Source organism: Gossypium hirsutum, chromosome A12 (assembly GCF_007990345.1).
Source record: "Gossypium hirsutum isolate 1008001.06 chromosome A12, Gossypium_hirsutum_v2.1, whole genome shotgun sequence".
In the NCBI taxonomy this organism is placed as follows: domain Eukaryota; kingdom Viridiplantae; phylum Streptophyta; class Magnoliopsida; order Malvales; family Malvaceae; genus Gossypium; species Gossypium hirsutum.
Window position 1 is genome coordinate 85,473,672 of NC_053435.1, and position 17,034 is coordinate 85,490,705.

General features: G+C 29.3%; 1 protein-coding gene across 1 annotated transcript; it reads left to right on the forward strand.

The window, feature by feature from the left end:
- Positions 1 to 13,415: 13,415 nt before the first annotated feature.
- Positions 13,416 to 15,750, forward strand: LOC107925626 (terminal nucleotidyltransferase 4B). The gene is made up of 6 exons (XM_016856334.2): positions 13,416 to 13,516; positions 13,587 to 13,657; positions 14,319 to 14,361; positions 14,841 to 14,921; positions 15,015 to 15,074; positions 15,316 to 15,750. The coding sequence occupies exons 1-6, from the start codon at positions 13,511 to 13,513 to the stop codon at positions 15,322 to 15,324; spliced, it is 270 nt and encodes an 89-aa protein (XP_016711823.1). The 5' UTR covers positions 13,416 to 13,510; the 3' UTR covers positions 15,325 to 15,750.
- The last annotated feature ends 1,284 nt before the right edge of the window (positions 15,751 to 17,034 follow it).

The window sequence follows — 17,034 nt, forward strand, 5'->3', positions numbered from 1 at the left end:
TTCATCTTTTAATTATTCTAGATTACATCCTGGCTTTCTTCCCGGAAAATAAAGTTTTATATTAATATATAATAAATTACATTAATTCAGCTTTAGTTCAATTTATATTATTAACATTACAATAATTTAGAGGATGTGAGTTCCAACACACTTAAATATGTATTATCTCCGAATTGAATTGAATAATATATATACATAAGTGTTAATATGTAATTTTTTAAGTACATGGATTTAAAATTAAAATTAAAATTTCTTGATATATTATAGGAAATATGACATAACTTAAGACTTAATAAAAGAATGTAAAATAATCAAAACATATGTTCATGGTGTCATAAATATATATATGTACATGACAAACATAATATGCTAAAATCTATATAATCTGAATATAATAAGAATCTATGTTTTTTCTACAAATTGAATATGTACGATAAATTAAGTGAAGTATGATAAAAATTTATATATCATACGCATAAAAATAATAATTATTTCTTAAAATTGAATAATTATGAAAAATTGTATAAAATATTTTACAAAATGAAAGTAATATAAGTGTGACACACATGCACAATGTGGCAAAATATACATACAATTAATTTCTAAGCAGGAACGAATCCATAAATTCTTTTAGAAGTTAAAATTGTGTAATTTTTTTTTCAAAAGGATTAAACATAATGTATTAATTTATTATTCATCATTTTAAAGGATTAAATATAATTTTTTTTAAAGATTAAAATATAATTTTATTATAAATTAATTTTTAAATTTTATCATTTTATAGAGAACTTAAATATCAATTTTCCATTTGAGGGGAGGCAAGGCGCTGCCTACCCCCTTCAAATTCACCCCTATTTCTAAGGTGTGAAAATTATATATATATATTAAGAAAAGCATAGACATGGCAAAGTTATTCTAAATATGGATCAACAATTGAAAATAATTAAAACAAATAACATGAATATAATACCGGATTTAATGATTGCATCAAAATATATATAAAATTAATTAGTAATGTGTATAACTTCAAAAAAAAAAGCATGAACACAGCAAAAAAATATATGCATATATATAATTAATTAATAAAGTTTAAAAATTAGATAAGTTTACATTAAAAAATAATAAAGCAAACATCTAATGTAAAATTTTCTTTTTCTTAATTTTTTAAAAATATTATTCTTAATGTCTTTTTAAAATACCATAATTGCCCCTCTTAAAATACTTGACATTATTAATGTGGCTAAAAAATTAGTTGTAACAATCATATTTTCAATAGTGCCGAAAACGATGGTTTTAAAATTTTATTTTCTAAATGGGTTTGTAAATATTTAATATTTACGGAGTTGGTATAAAAGAATATTAAAGTTTAGTCCTTTAATTTTGTCTATTAATTGTTTAATTAAGGTACAGAGACTAAATTGTAAAAGTTCAATCACTATAGATTGTCAAATAGTTAAAGGTTCAAAATGGTAAATAAACCATTTTGTTTCATCAAATGGTAATGGATGATGTTATAATCCACTAACTTTGGATAATTAAGATTAAGGTTTGGTTAATTAAAGTTTAATTAATTAATTTTGATTAATTAAATTTAGTCAAAAGTATAAAAGTTAAAATTAAAGAGAGAAAAAGCCATTTTTTTTATTCATCTTCTTCTCCACTGAACAAAGAACAAAGAAAACCCTTAAGGAAGCTACAAACATTTAGCCCCTAATTTGTAAGTTCAATTAAATCATTTTCTTGTAATTTTTATGTTTTTGAGGTCATGAGAGCTTTGTAACGCCCCGAATTAGGGTTACAGAGTATTACCGTACAGTTCAGAACAACCAGTAACAGATAGCATCAAGTTTACCAAATTAATTAACAAATTTATAAATAATTCAAATTGAAGTATGACATACATTTACGGGCCTTAAATCGAGCCTATGAGGCCTTAAAATATATTAGGAATGATCAGGAACCAATTCGAAACAAATCAGAAGATTTGGGACAAAATGAAAATTTTAGAAACAAGGATCATATCACACACATAAAACAAATTACTTCAGTCCAAACATACCATACCTAATTCATGTCAGACTTACAATTTCATGCTTGTCCACTTATGCTTAAACTTAGAATTAACAATGCATACCACATTTAGTTACTCATATCATAACATCAAATGCACACAAACACACATTACAAGTATTTAGGAACCTTACAAACATAACCAAATGCTCCTATTACATGCCATATAAGCCAAAAGTAATTCAAAATCTACCAAAAGATCCTCGAATACTGTGATTCTTCAACTTGATTCGATCTTCTGATTTCCACAAACGTAATCTACAAAGAACAAACAAATAACATGAGTAAGCTTTCATGAATCTTAGTAAATTCGTCGTTTAAACAGTAAAGCTTACCGAATTAAACCTAATAATTCAATTAACAAGATCAGTAAACAGAGTTCCTGTCAGTCATAGTTCACAATAGGTGAGTAATACTCGAACAACTATGCAAATCATTTTCCCCATTTCAAGAGCATTCAATGATCAATAAAACATTGGCCAATGAATGGTATACGGATATGAGTACACGGTTAACCATTCGGAACACACAAACACTCATACGAGCCAATCCAACTGATAACACACCTCGGCACTAAGTGTTTAGCCCGTAGGCTAACATCCTCTCTTGTAACACACCAGAAAAACACTGTAATATAACACGATAGTCTGCAACAGATGTAGGACCTCGGTATATTCAGTGAACAGAAGAAATACAAAAATCATCATCACATCTCATACGAATCTCGAACTATGCACAGAATAACCTATTGGCATGCCAATCTACTCTATCCTACGTTATCCGGCTTAGGATATTTCATAGTATTCAATTGTAAGCATTAATACATTGTTCAACACTCAACAATTAAATCCATATGACACGCATTTAAATTGTATTAAAATTAAACTGAACGAACTTACCAAACTAAATTGCAGCAATAACAAAAGTACAGGGACTATTCCGTAACTTTCTCTTTTCCTCGATTCTCAATTTGTTCTTGATCTAAAATAATAATTTCATTAAATTAACTAATTCCAACAGAAAAGTTAACCTATTTTATGCGATGAAGTTCTTTTAGACATTTTTATAAAATTACCCCAACATTTCACTTTTATGCAATTTAGTCCCTAAGCCAAAACATGCTATTTAACCATTTTCAATCAAACCCAAGCTTATCAGAGCAATCTAGGACTTCATTATAGCCTATATTTGCAGTTATTTCACATCAAGTACAAGTAATTTTATTATTTTCATATTTTAGTCCTTAAACATTAAAATCATCAAAAACTCATTTACAATATAATCCTATCTAACAACCAAGCTGAATAATCTACCATAAAATATACCAAAATCATCAATGGAATAAACCCTAACATTTGAAAATTTTACAAATTAGTCCTCGGGTTAGCTAGATTAAGCTAGTACGAGCTTAAAAACATAAAAATTACTAGAAACAGACAAGATTTACCTACCTAACTAAGGAACCCTAAGTCACTGAAGCTTACCTCTTCTTGGAAATGGAGTTTCGGCTTTTAGTTAAAAGAAATAAAGATGATGATGCCTTTCAAAATTTGTTATTCTTTTATTTTACTTAATTGATTTATCAATTTACTAAATTAACATTTTAATTCCTAATGAAATTTCAACTTCAACTTACCTAAATTGTCTGCTATTTTAACAAATGGTATAATTACCAATTATGGAGGGTTTAATTGCACAATTAGTCTTTCAATTATTTTAATTTTTTTAGCAAAACTCTTAATTTCAATTTAACCCTAAACTAACTAGGACTTAATAAGAAAATGGCCCAAAAGCTATTGGAGTAATCATGTCCATCACCGCTTGGACTTTTTTACTATGGTTTAATCACCATTTTGGTCCCTTTACTGTTTTAAATCTATAACGATTAACTTTTACCTATTTTAAAATTTAATCCTTTTAATTAATTTACTATCTAAACAATAAAATTCTTTAACCATAATTTAACACGACACTAATGACCTTGTAAGTATTAGATAATTAATATTTATGGACTGACAGAAGTTGTGGTCCCAAAATCACTGTTTCTAACACTACTGAAAAAGGGGCTATTATAAGCTTGATTTAGCTAGCCCATGTACCAATTTGTAAAACTTTTAAAGTTTTTGAAAGCTTCCATTGTTTGCTTCTTGAAGAAATTGGTGTTAAGTTGATAGATTTTAAGCTTAGATGTGAAAAGAAACTAGATTGTAATGTTTAAATTGTTAGTTTTGTACAAAAGGACTGATAAAATATGAAATTGACATGAAAATTCAATAGTAATAATAGATAGTAGAGGGTCTATAATGGATGTGATTGAGATCATTTTTGAAACCGAAGCTCAAATTTGAAAGATAGTATTATTTCAATTTTAGGGACTAAATTGAATAAAAAGTAAAATTAAGGGGAATTTGAAAAATGGAATTAAATTGGTTCATGCATCTCCTGGAATGATATAAAAATATTTGGTATTGATGAATTGTCTGAAATAATTGTTTAGACCAAGAATTGAATCAAACTAGAGATAATTGAGGAAAAGCCAAAATTATCGATTAGTCCTTGGAGGTTCTTTTTTGCCAAGTAAGTTTATATTGTGTAAATGTATTTAAGTTATTTTTTATTTGAATTGTGTATGTATGTTTGATTGTGGGTTAATTTGTCGTAAATTGGTATAAATGTGAGAGTTGGACTAAATTATAAAGAAATGTATATATGTGTTAAATATGCCCGAGTGAACTTAGTAAAGGTTAGAATATGATTGACATGTAAATAGGGTTTTATGTGCGCTTGTATAGGATATTTGTTTGTAAAATGTTGTCATAGGTTAAACTGAGATCCAACATTTGTTGCGAATCATCGTGTATTATATGTTTCCACGAAGGCCTTGGTGTGGTGGAAGGATGTATTAGCATGTGAATATGCAAATGATGACTATGGGCTTTGCACTTTGGTGCCTTGATGTGGTGTAGTCTCAGCTCAGACGAGCAACCTGGTGTGGTGTAGTTACCTGAGTATCCGAGTCCATTTAGTAGAGTTCATCAGGCTAAGTGGTTAATGTAAAAAGAAAAATTGAAATGAATGATATGAGATTAATGTTCAAATGGATAAATGTTGAATTTAGCATGAGCATGGTATAAAAATGTTGTTTTTAAAATGAATTAGATTGATATATGTTTGATATACCATATGATTCGATTATATGTTCAACTCACCTTGTTGATGTTCATTGAGCTTTGAACTGCGGCCAGTGACATTCTCCCCCACTAATTTTTGCAACACCCTTGTTGCGTCTTCGAAATGGCACTAGTTTGATTCACCTCAGAACTTTCTTGACACTTTAGGTCTTTCCTGACTAGTCTCACTATCAAGTAGTATATGTTTATTTTATTAATATTACAAAATTTCTTTAATTAAAGTAAAGGAATTAGTTAAATAATAAGAAACATGGAAAGAAAGAGAAAAAAAATTCCCATCTTCTTTGTCAAGCATCGAACACCATAGCTCCGGCCTAAGGGTTTCAAGCTTTGCCTCTTCAATTGGTTAGGTAATTCAAGTCCCTTTCTTGTAAATTTTATATTTTTAAGGCCTTGAGAGCTTGATCTAACTAACCCATGTGTCAATTTTTGAAACTGTTAAAGTTTCTAAAAGTTGTCATTGTTTATTTTTAGAATTTTTTTGATGTTATTTGGTTAGATTTAAAACTTAGATATGAAAAAGAACTAGTTTGTAAAGTGAAATTTGTTAATTTTAAGCATAGGGACTAAAGTATGAATATTTCAAAATTAATGTTGAAATCTTGTAATTATTGGTAATAAAGGGCTGTAGAAGGATGTATTTGAAAATTTATCATGAAATGGAGCTCAAATGTGAAAGATATGCTTGTTTCGGTTTTAGGGACTAAATTGAATAAAATGTGAAACTTTAAGGAACGTTTGTAAAATGATATTGAATTGATATATTTTATAATAGGCTTTTAAAATATGTTTAGAATTGATAAATTAAAATGAATAATTATATATCGAGATTTGAGTTAATCAGAAGATAATCGAGAAAAAGGAGAAATTGTAGATTAGTCCCTAACACCTTATTTGCTTGTCATTTTTCCAAGTAAGTTCAAATGAGACTTATTCTATTAATTCATATTATGCTTGTGTTATATTGTATAATTTACTAATTGTATTATCATGGTTACAATGTTTTGGCATCGAATGGACTCAATCCTAAAATACGAATAAAATGATAAATATGAATAGGTATATACTATTGAATGGATGTGATCAGCTATGTGATTGAATAGTATGTATGTGATGATGTTATAAGGTTTAAAATGTATATAAATTGTAATTCGATATATGAAAAGTGTGTATACGGTTACAAGATTGAAATGACACAAAAACTATAATGGTAAACGATTAGAATCTTAATGGAATATCATTAAGGTTCAAAAAGTAATCGTGCATTAGTCAGAGATTTCTTTATCAGTGGATGAGATCCAGCATGTATTGCGAATTCCTAACAGTTCGAGTGAATAGCATCAAATAAAGTTGCAAAATAAACCTAACCTACAGCTTGTGTTAGCAAATTCAAATATCATAGCTTGTGTGAGAAAATCGAATTATTCATTACTGATGCCTGAGATCTGGCACATATTACAAATTCTTGACAGTTTGAGTGAGTAGCATCGAATAAAACTTGTATAAGCAAATCAACTCTACAGTTTGTGGAATTAAATTAGTTTCGTATATCCAAGTTCAATGTTCTTTAATTCTCTGAGCGAAAATAGAAAGTGAAACGAAAAATGAAATGGATGAAAATTTGGTATCTAATCCACACAATCTCAATAAGTCACACGGTCTAGACACAAGGCGATGTGACCCTTGTTTTGCATGAATACCTTAATCTTTTGAAAATGTTGCAATTTGATCATGTACTTTTCCGAGTCAATTTTTAGAGCTTTCATAAGCTCGATTTAAACTCATTTTTTTGTGGTGCATGATATGTGTAATAATTACATGTTTATTAGAAATTTTTGAATTAAGATTTGCATGCATCTATTCTGTTAACCGTTGTAACATCCTATAAATCAGGTCTGATGATCAGACCAGGTGAGGGGTGTTACAATTGCCTAGGTAGATCCGTTTCACCGTTCCTTCCTTCGGTCTTCCACCACCGTTCACCAACTCTCTTTCATCCCCTTCTCCCCCGATCTTTTATTTTTTACACCACCCACACATGAACAGTCCTTCCTTAACCATCTTCACCCCCAATTTAGTCCTTCTTCACCAGCGCAGCACCAGCATTAAACTTTTTACCCACTGATTCCCCCATCCCTATTTATTTTTACCTCCATCAACCGCAACTACGCCGCCGTTGACAGCCCTCCATTGCCATCCTCAACTGTCGCCTACGACTACCCAAAACCCCACTGTTTGGCTCATTACCTTTTTCTTTTTTTATTATATTTAGTTTTATTATTATTTAGTATTATTATTGTCATACCTATTACTATTATTACTGTTAGTAGTTTATCTATTTAGTTTAGCACTCATGTTAGAATTTAATAGTTAGTTGTTTTATTATTTAGTTTTTGTTATTATTTTATTTTTTTTACTTTAGTATTAGTTTTGGTTTTTGTTTTAGGCATGGTTGTTAGTTTTAATTATGTGATTTGGTGTTCATTTTGAGATGATTGCATGTTGATTGGTGTTATTTATTATGCTAATTTATCTATTTGCTCAATTAATTGTTGGTGATACTATTTTTTCTTGGTTTTCTGATATTTGAGTTTATATTTTATTTCAGGTAAATCATGAAGAATACTTGAGGTAAATCTAAGGTCGTTGTCCTTGCTTCTAAAAAGCAAAAGACACCAGAGGCGACCTCGTCTCGGTTTCTCCTCTAGTCACGAGACACCCAAGTCCCTAGTTCCCTTCGAGACCTCAAGAGGGCATGTATCAGCAGTTACGACAGAGAACCTTGGGATTAGACTGTTGTATCTATTAGGAAACCTTATAAGAGATACATTTGGTTGATGGAGTGCGCGCACTGATCAAGACAACTCCATGGGACAGATTTTTCTCCATCGTCGAGCCCACCTACTCAGAGCTTACATTAGAGTTCTACTCGACATTATTTCTACAACATGCGATGTCGAGACATGATGAGCCATGCATTGTCTCATTCTGATTGGGTGGTACGATGTTATATCTGAGTGTCTCAAGTTTTGGAGTGGCCCTTGGTATCTACCCCGGTGAGTCTTTTTTGGTCTGATATAGCAGAGATGACGACACCTTATAACCTGAGCCATTCAACGCCACATGCTTGCCTCCTGTCTTCCGTTACATCCACGCTCTTCTGACACGTACATTGATACTCCAAATACTGCAGTAGGAAGGGTCTTATCTGTTTGGGCCCTTATGTGACTCACCTAGCGAGGTATTTTGACCTTATTCATACTCCAAAATAGACATCCTCATTTACGCTGGTTGGATAGATGATCCTGTAGGGATTATCGATTACGAGTCACATGAGGATGATTGAGCGACAACATAGAGTGGGTCCCCGTCGATATATACTGTCTCATTCCAATCCTTAAGAACGAGGAGTTTCCAGATGATGATCTTCCTCGTCATATAAACCCGCCTCATTCCCTTCTGCCTCTGAGTCACCCTATTGCTACTCTCATTGTTACACTTGATGACCTCTCCGAGCGATTTGACCATTTTGAGCAGCGATGCTTTGATCTATTCGATAGCATTAAGGCATATTTGCATTAGATTTGTTAGCATCTCCATACCTTTCATGCTGATCATGCGCCTCATGATCTTGACACTTCTCACGACGATGATTGTTGATCTGTTTCGTTTTATTTGCTTTATTTTTACTATTTTTGATTGTTCTTTTATTTTTAGTTGTTTTATTTTGATTGTGAGACTTCTTTATTTTTATTTTGATGGCGATTTCATCCAAATTCAAGGCAGTTTCAGTTCTCTCCCTCTCTTATGATGTTATGCTTCTTCTGTGATTATATTTGTTTATAAATTGAGGACAATATACATTTTAAGTGTAGAGAGGTTGTTTGTGTATTTGTGATAAAATCCCTGAATTATTTGTTGTATTTAAGTAATTTTCTTATACCCTCTATTAGAGTGAATTTTTTCATGTGGAATTTTTATTGATGTTGTTTTGGATTAATTTGTGGATTTTTATGTATTGTTTGATTTATAATTTAAGACACGAGAGATTCAAGCATTGTAAGTTGTTTTTCATAAATAAATATTTTAGGTTGTCTCCCTAAATTAAAGTTTTATCTTGAAATTTTAAATTTGCAAGTTTGACATAAAAACCATAATTTTTGTGAGCTTTGAGCCTTTAAAGCATATAATTATTCGTGCTTATTTTATTTTTGATTAAGAGTATATCAATTTGATTTGTTATTCTAGCTTGCTTCAATTATACATGTGGAGACCACATTATTGATTTGATATATTGAGATGATAGATGTACTTAGGATTTACCCCATTTAACCTTTAACCACCTAAATTGTTGTGTTAACCCCTAGTAAACCCCATTAATCCTAACATGTATTTTTATTAACCGGTTAATGTTAACCCTTAATCCAAATCTATGTTGGTAATGTATCCTTTTTATTGACTACCTTTTTGTTGAGATTTGATTTGGTTAGTTGCCTAACTATATTTCATTATTTGTATTGCTGAATTTTATTCTTGTTTTAAAAAAATTCAAACTTATATATAAAAAAACATAAAAATTGATTGAACTTGAAACATTAGTTTCATATTCTGTTGAAAAGTTCATTTCCATTTGTGAGTATTCTTGTTGATGAAGTTTCTTTTAATTCAGCAACTGATTATTTTTTCTAGTTTGGTAACTTATCAACTTGATCTCAATTATAACCAACTTTTCTGGCCTTATCCATACCTTTAACCTAAGCCCCATTACAACATTTTAAAGACCTCTGGTTGGTGTGTCATCTCATTTTATAGTGGTGGAGATTTAATTTTTAAGCAAGCTTATGGTAATAGCATTTCTCGTTCAACTGTTGAGTGTATAATATTTGAACCTTAAACACTTTGAATGCTTTGAGTGATCTTTAGTGAGGATGTCAATTCTTATTGATTTTTAATTGAAGGTAATTATTTAAATAAGGGGAGACACCTCTATTTTTTGTGCTTAAAATTTCGGCTTGGACTGCTTAATTCTTTAGTGTCCTTTTGATTGAATTTCCAATGCATGATTGTTTGTGAATTACCTTGAAACATTATTGATGAAAATGAAAAATATAGAAATGAAAAATTGAGAAAAGTTAACTTGAATGCGGGTTGAGGATTTTGCTTGAGGACAAGAAAATGCTTAAGTGAGGGGATATTTGATGAATACCAAAAGTAACATGTTTTAGCCTCATTCTTAATGCATTTTTGGATGATTATTTGATGTAAAATGGTGAATTTTATACTCCTAATCCTTTAAACTCATGTTTCTATACTTAGAAAAGCATTTTGGAGCAAAAGGAGCGAAAAACGAGCGAAAATCAAAAAATCAGAGCAAGATACAGAGGCCACACAGGCTGGACCCTCCCACACAGGCTGCCACACGGCCATGTGCCAGACCATATAGAAATCACAAACTGCACTCTGGAAACGTGTAAAAACGCAATTTTTAGGTTTTTCGGGCATTTTAAGACATATATATACCAAATATAAGAAGACATGAGTAAACCGTCAGAGAATATTGAAGAAAAAACTCGAAAAACACCATTGAAGTTGACTCTGACGCTGATTTCCATCAAGATTGAATATCTCCTTTTGATTTCTTTGACATTTATTATGGGTTTTCTTGCTTCTTGTGGTTAGAGGAGGAATAGACATTGTTTGAAAGTAGATCCAGCGTAATTGAGTCGAGTTGCATGCTATCTTAAAAATAAGATGACATAAATCCACTAGATTAGAGTCAAATTTAATAGTGGGATCCATATATCGAGTTAATGCGACAATAAGGGTTTTAATCAGAAAGAAATTTCAATTAATAAAGTTAGAGTCAGTTGCTCTTACTCTCGGAAGATATATTAGCATAATTTAGGGATTTCTACGGATTAAGATACTATGTGAAAAATTGTGTAATTTAGATTTATAATGAAGATGAAATTTACGTAGATTTTTTCCTAAGTACTGTCTTGCTTTTTCGTTGTTAATCGATTATTTTCCTGATTTGTTATTTGTCATGTTCTTTAGTTAATTAAATTGGTTAATTTTAGTTTTAATCAATCACTCCAATTTGCCAGTTAAATAATATAAAGACGATAATTACTACTACTTTTAGTCTTCGTGGAAACGATATCTTTGCTCACCGTAACTATACTATTAATTGATAGATGCACTTGCCTTTGTCGAATTTTAAGGTGCACTTGCTTGTTTATTGAATAAAATTCCTTTTTCTTTTAACAAGGATAAAGCAACATTTAATTTTTAAACTTTGCAACTTTTTCTAATTCGATTCTTAGTTCTTTTTTGCCCTTATCAGTCCTTTAACTTAAAAACTTTATTAATTTTGGTTTATGTGATATTGTAGTACTTTAACATTGTGTAACATCATTACTTAAAAAATTATTATTATTTTAACAAAAATTTAAACGATAACATGATACAGCCTCAAAATACCATATCATCATGGACACTAAAATTAAAAAATTACCAAATTTAAATACTAAGGCTTACCTTATTTCTTTTTTATACTATAATAAAAAATATGCCATTCTTTCCAATCATATTTATGAAGCATACAAGCTTCGCTAAGAGTTATTAGAAATTATCTAATAGTAATATCTTATATTAATAATGTGAAATTCTCACACACCGATGGAAACCTATTAATTAAAATGAAGTTAAAAGAAAATTTAGTTTTAAAAATTGTGTTATCATTTAATTCATTAAATTAGAATTATATCTACAAGTATATTGAATATTAAGCCATATACCATATAGATATAACAAAAAAATGATTTATTTAGTTATAATGATAAATTTAATTTCTAACTTTATTTATTTTGTGATTTTGATATTTATTTTATTTTTTTAGATATTTTAGTTGAAAATATTTATTCAACTATTAAAATTTTAATAGTATCGATATGGTCACTTGCATGGCAATTTACGTATATTTTATAAAAGTTTAAAAAAATATTTAAAAATTCGAAAAAATTTAAAAAAAAATTATAATTTTTTTTAAAAAATTATCCATGTTATCACTGGAGACTCTCACATCAATGACATTAAAATTTTAATAATTTAATCAGTTTTTTCATTCAAAAAATTGTTAAAATTGAAAGCTAAAATGATTTAAAATAAAAAAGGTTAGAGTGAAAAAGTGAATAAATATTAAAAATTAAATTTATTTCATAAAAAAATTGAGTTCATTTGCCGAAGTAATTAAGAATTTTATCCAAAACGTTTGAAAAACAACGAATCAATCAATTGATAAAGCTATTCGATTAAGCCCCAAGTTGCACAAAGGTGTCTATTTAATTAAATGATTAAGCAATCAAAGAAGTAACTATAAGAATGCAGAACTGCTGAGCAGGACATTAACCTGTTTAGGCACCGCCAGCCCTTAACCTGTTTAAGCATTCGAGTTTTCAAACCTTCGAACTTTTCCTACAATTATTAGAATATTAATGTTTGAATTCAAACATAATAAGGTTGTTGTTTAAGATTTTGACTTTTTTAAATAATTAAAAATTTGACTTTTGAATTAATACTGATCCAACTATAATTAATTATTAATTTGTTATTTAATTATTCGAAACTTAAGATATTTTCGGGTCTTATATGTGGAAAATGTGCTTCCTTAACTATTGCTAATACGTTTATAATTACTGGAGCTTCACATTTTTCTCTATTATTATTATTATTATTATTATTATTATTATTATTTGTCTAATTTTATATATGTATTTGATAAAAATTATATATTTTGATACTTAGAGGTAATAGTGTTAACTTATTTGATTTTTAAGATTGATTTTATGAATGTTAGTTATTAATATTATAAGATTTAAAATTTTCTTTATTTTGTTAATAGAATAATTTTAGTATTAAATTTGAATTTGTTTAATTTTGTGTTTAATTTGTCAAATACAATCAGATGGATACAATTTACTTTCAATTTAATATTATTAGCTAATCACGAATTTTCATCCAATCAAATTTAAAACTTGAATTAAATACTAATAAATTAAGATTATCATTTTCAAGTAGTAAAAATTTAACACAAGTACCTTGGAACCCCTATTCTATATGACTGACATTCTTAAGCCATTTGTTTCCATTTTATGTAGGTAGTGATTCTAGAGTCAGGTATAAAAAATCCACAGACTGGTTTGTATGCTCTTTCCAAGGCATTATCTCAAAGGGGAATTGCAAAAAAGATGCAGGTATTTTATTTTTTTGGGAAGTTTACTGATACAATAGAGTATATTTAGCTAACAATTCAATTCCTATCAGGTGATTGTAAAAGCTCGCGTGCCAATAATTAAGTTTGTAGAAAAGAAAAGCGGTGTCACATTTGATATAAGGTAGTTCTATATTCCTCTTGCCCTCTTGTCTTAGTATGTTTTAATCCAATATCTCATCTAAAATTCTCTTCACCTCCGAACAATTCTGAATTTGTTTTAGTTCTGGTATGAATATCATCATAAAAGACACTGGATTAATATGAAATTTTAGCAGTGAGGTTTTTTGGAAGATATTATGGTAGGACTTTTGAATTGTCTTCATTGTTTTCTTTGAGGTCCATGATAATTGGGAGGTCCAAGTAATTGGAAATTCCATAAAAAAACTTAGTATTTGGATATTATTAGCGAATAAGGCTAAATAGTTTACCAAACATAGAAATTTTCTTTGCTTTTTATTTTAGGAATATGAGATTGTCGAGAATTCATGAACAAGAAATCTTGGTCATTTTTCACTCTAATCACATAAACAATTCACTTGATTGAGATTCCTATTTTCTTGAATTTTCTTGATTGACAAGATCTGATGGGATGCTTGGAATTTGATGAAGGTGGAAGCATGTTTAGGTTCCTAGACTGACTTATAGCAGATGTGATAAGTGCACCAAAGAAAGTTGTTTATCTCCATCTTGGCTTGATGTGGCAATTTAAAAGCCATGTTTCATATTTTCTTTAGCACTTCTGTCTCACAGTTTAATATTTAATTCGGTGTTCAATATTGCAGCTTTGATGTGGATAATGGACCAAAAGCTGCAGAGTTTATCAAGGTTTGTTACAATTATAGACTTTCCTATACTCAGATGTTTCATTTGTTAGTGTTGCTTAAGATATAGTTATTTTAATCCCCTTTTTTGTCAGATGAGGTCAACTAAGTTGGACCATAGCCTCTTTCTTATTAGGATTTCTTTTGAGTCAAGTTTCATTTTTGGCTGCAATTATGCTTGAGGATTGTGCTCCTGTGTTGAGTTTGATTGTTTGCTTGCTTTATCTTCACCAATGGGAATCATTGCTTAATTTTCATTTATTTCCTATGTCTACTTCTGGATTTGTTGATTAAAATTTATGTAAATCATTTTGGTTAACTCATGTTCCTCAAAATTAGGACTTCTGTAGTTTTCCTGTGGTTAATTAAAGCTCTGCTTCTTTAGTTTATTTCTTTGTATGTTCTATAAACTTTGAACTTTTTTCTAGATATTTTTTTTTTGTTTTTTCTAAATTTAAACTTTACTTATGTGTTTTCTCTTAGGAAGCAGTTCTAAAATGGCCTCAATTCCGACCATTGTGTTTGATCTTGAAAGTATTTTTACAACAGAGAGACCTGAATGAGGTTTGAGTTTATCTATATTGATGATCTGTTCGTTTTTTTTCAAAAAGTAGTGTTCCTCTGTTCTTGATTTGCAATGTTTTTGAAACTATGCAGGTATATTCAAGTGGAATAGGTTCATATGCTCTCCTTGCAATGATCATAGCCATGTTGCAGGTATGCATTTTTGGATTTTCGATAAGGCATTGGACTCTAGCCGGCTGATCTGTCAGCATAGTCTGTATTCACTTTCATGTCGAGAATTATAATTTTTTTCTGCAATTACATTGATTCTGCTATAATTCACTTATGAGTCCACATAAATGTTAAATGAACACATACATGCCATGCTATTTGCTCTCTTCGAATGCAATCAAATCTTGTGTTTATGATAAACAACTTGCGGTTCTTACTGTAGAAAGTTTAGAGCGGTGGTTGATGCAGCTTTGGAGGCCCATCTGCACTGTCCGCAGCTGTATCTTTATAGCACAGATGATAAGGTCGTTCCGTATAACACTGTCCCCCTTCCTCTGCTATCAAAACCCCAACAGATGTGATTTGTAGCTCTTCCCTTTAGCATTGATGACCAGCTCAAGGCTCGACATTGCACATTCTACATGGTGGCCATAGGCTATTTCAGTTACTAGCTAACGACTGGTTTTAGTTTTAAAGTTATTTGGTGCTAGCATTGCTTGCATTGCGTTACTGATGACAAACATTTGAAATAACATGCATTAAGACGCACAGACATTGAGAAAAAGGGTATTATAAATATTTCATTAAAGAGATTTGAAAGAAGAATGGATAGTTCTGTACTTATGTCAAACTTATTTATACATGCTTTTTTTCTCTTCATGTATTTGGCGTTATGAATCTATTTGTCAGAATTAATAAATTAAAGCTAGTCCAAGATTGTGAATTTATGGTTTATGGAATTTTCAAAGCTCTGTCTTACAGGACACGCATCGAAGTGCAGTAATAATTTTTGGTGCTTTGATAGCAAAGGTTTAAATATTTCTCATTTTGCATTGTTCTTCTCCTTTTTATTTTCTAATGTATATTCTAGCTTAATAATTGAGTATTATTATATATTTAATTTGATTTATTTATTTATAAATAAATCATTGTAATATATGTAAAAATAATTTAAAATATAAATCTATTAATATATGTAAAAATAGTTTTTCCAAAAAATATTTTTAGGTAATCTGCCAAACAACAAAAAATGTTTTACACAAATTCATTCAAACACCAGAAAAGTAAATAATTTCTAGAAAAGTAAATCATTTTCCAGAAATCATTTTCCGGAAAACATTTTACTAGCAAACAAACGGAGCCTAAATTGTAACTCAATGAAACACTTTAAATCATTCATAAAACATGGTCACCAAGGAGGCAGGAGCTTGTTTTAAACAAGCTCGTCATTGTGACTAGCTAGTAGCTAGATATCACATTCGTGTTTGAATTATCAGAATGTAAGAAAAGAAATATAAAGAAAAAAAGAAGAAGCCAAAGCACCGAAATTAGAAATAAAATATGTTCAATTTCTACTTTTGTATTGAAATTTAATTTTTTTATTTTCAAGAAGTTATTATTATTATTTTAAAATTTAAAAATACAAATTAAATTGTTAAAATTATTTTTTTTAATTCACATTTATTAAAACGTTAATTTTTATATATTATCAAGTAAGTATTTTTGCAATTTCAAGATGTAAAATTAAAAAAAAATTAACAAAGAATATTAATAAATTAGACCTAAAATTTTAAATTTAATAAGTCAAGAGACTAAATCCTAAAATATAAAAATAAAAAAACTAAATTTTAAATATACTAAAAATTACAGAGTATATATCCCATGAGTAAAGAATAAAACAACCATAGTTTTCACTAATGGCGGAGTAAGAAAATTATTTGGGAGGGATGGAATTAAATTGTATATTTTTATGATAGTAAAAATGCAATCTCACTATTTTAATAGTCTATATCTTTATAATTTTTAAAGGATTAAATCAAAATTTATCATTTTTGGGGCCAAACTATAATTTTTCCATTATTAATTTAAAATTTTATAAATTATAAAAGACCTAAATGAAAAATTTTCTAGCATGCCAGCACCAGCACCAGCACTAGCACCG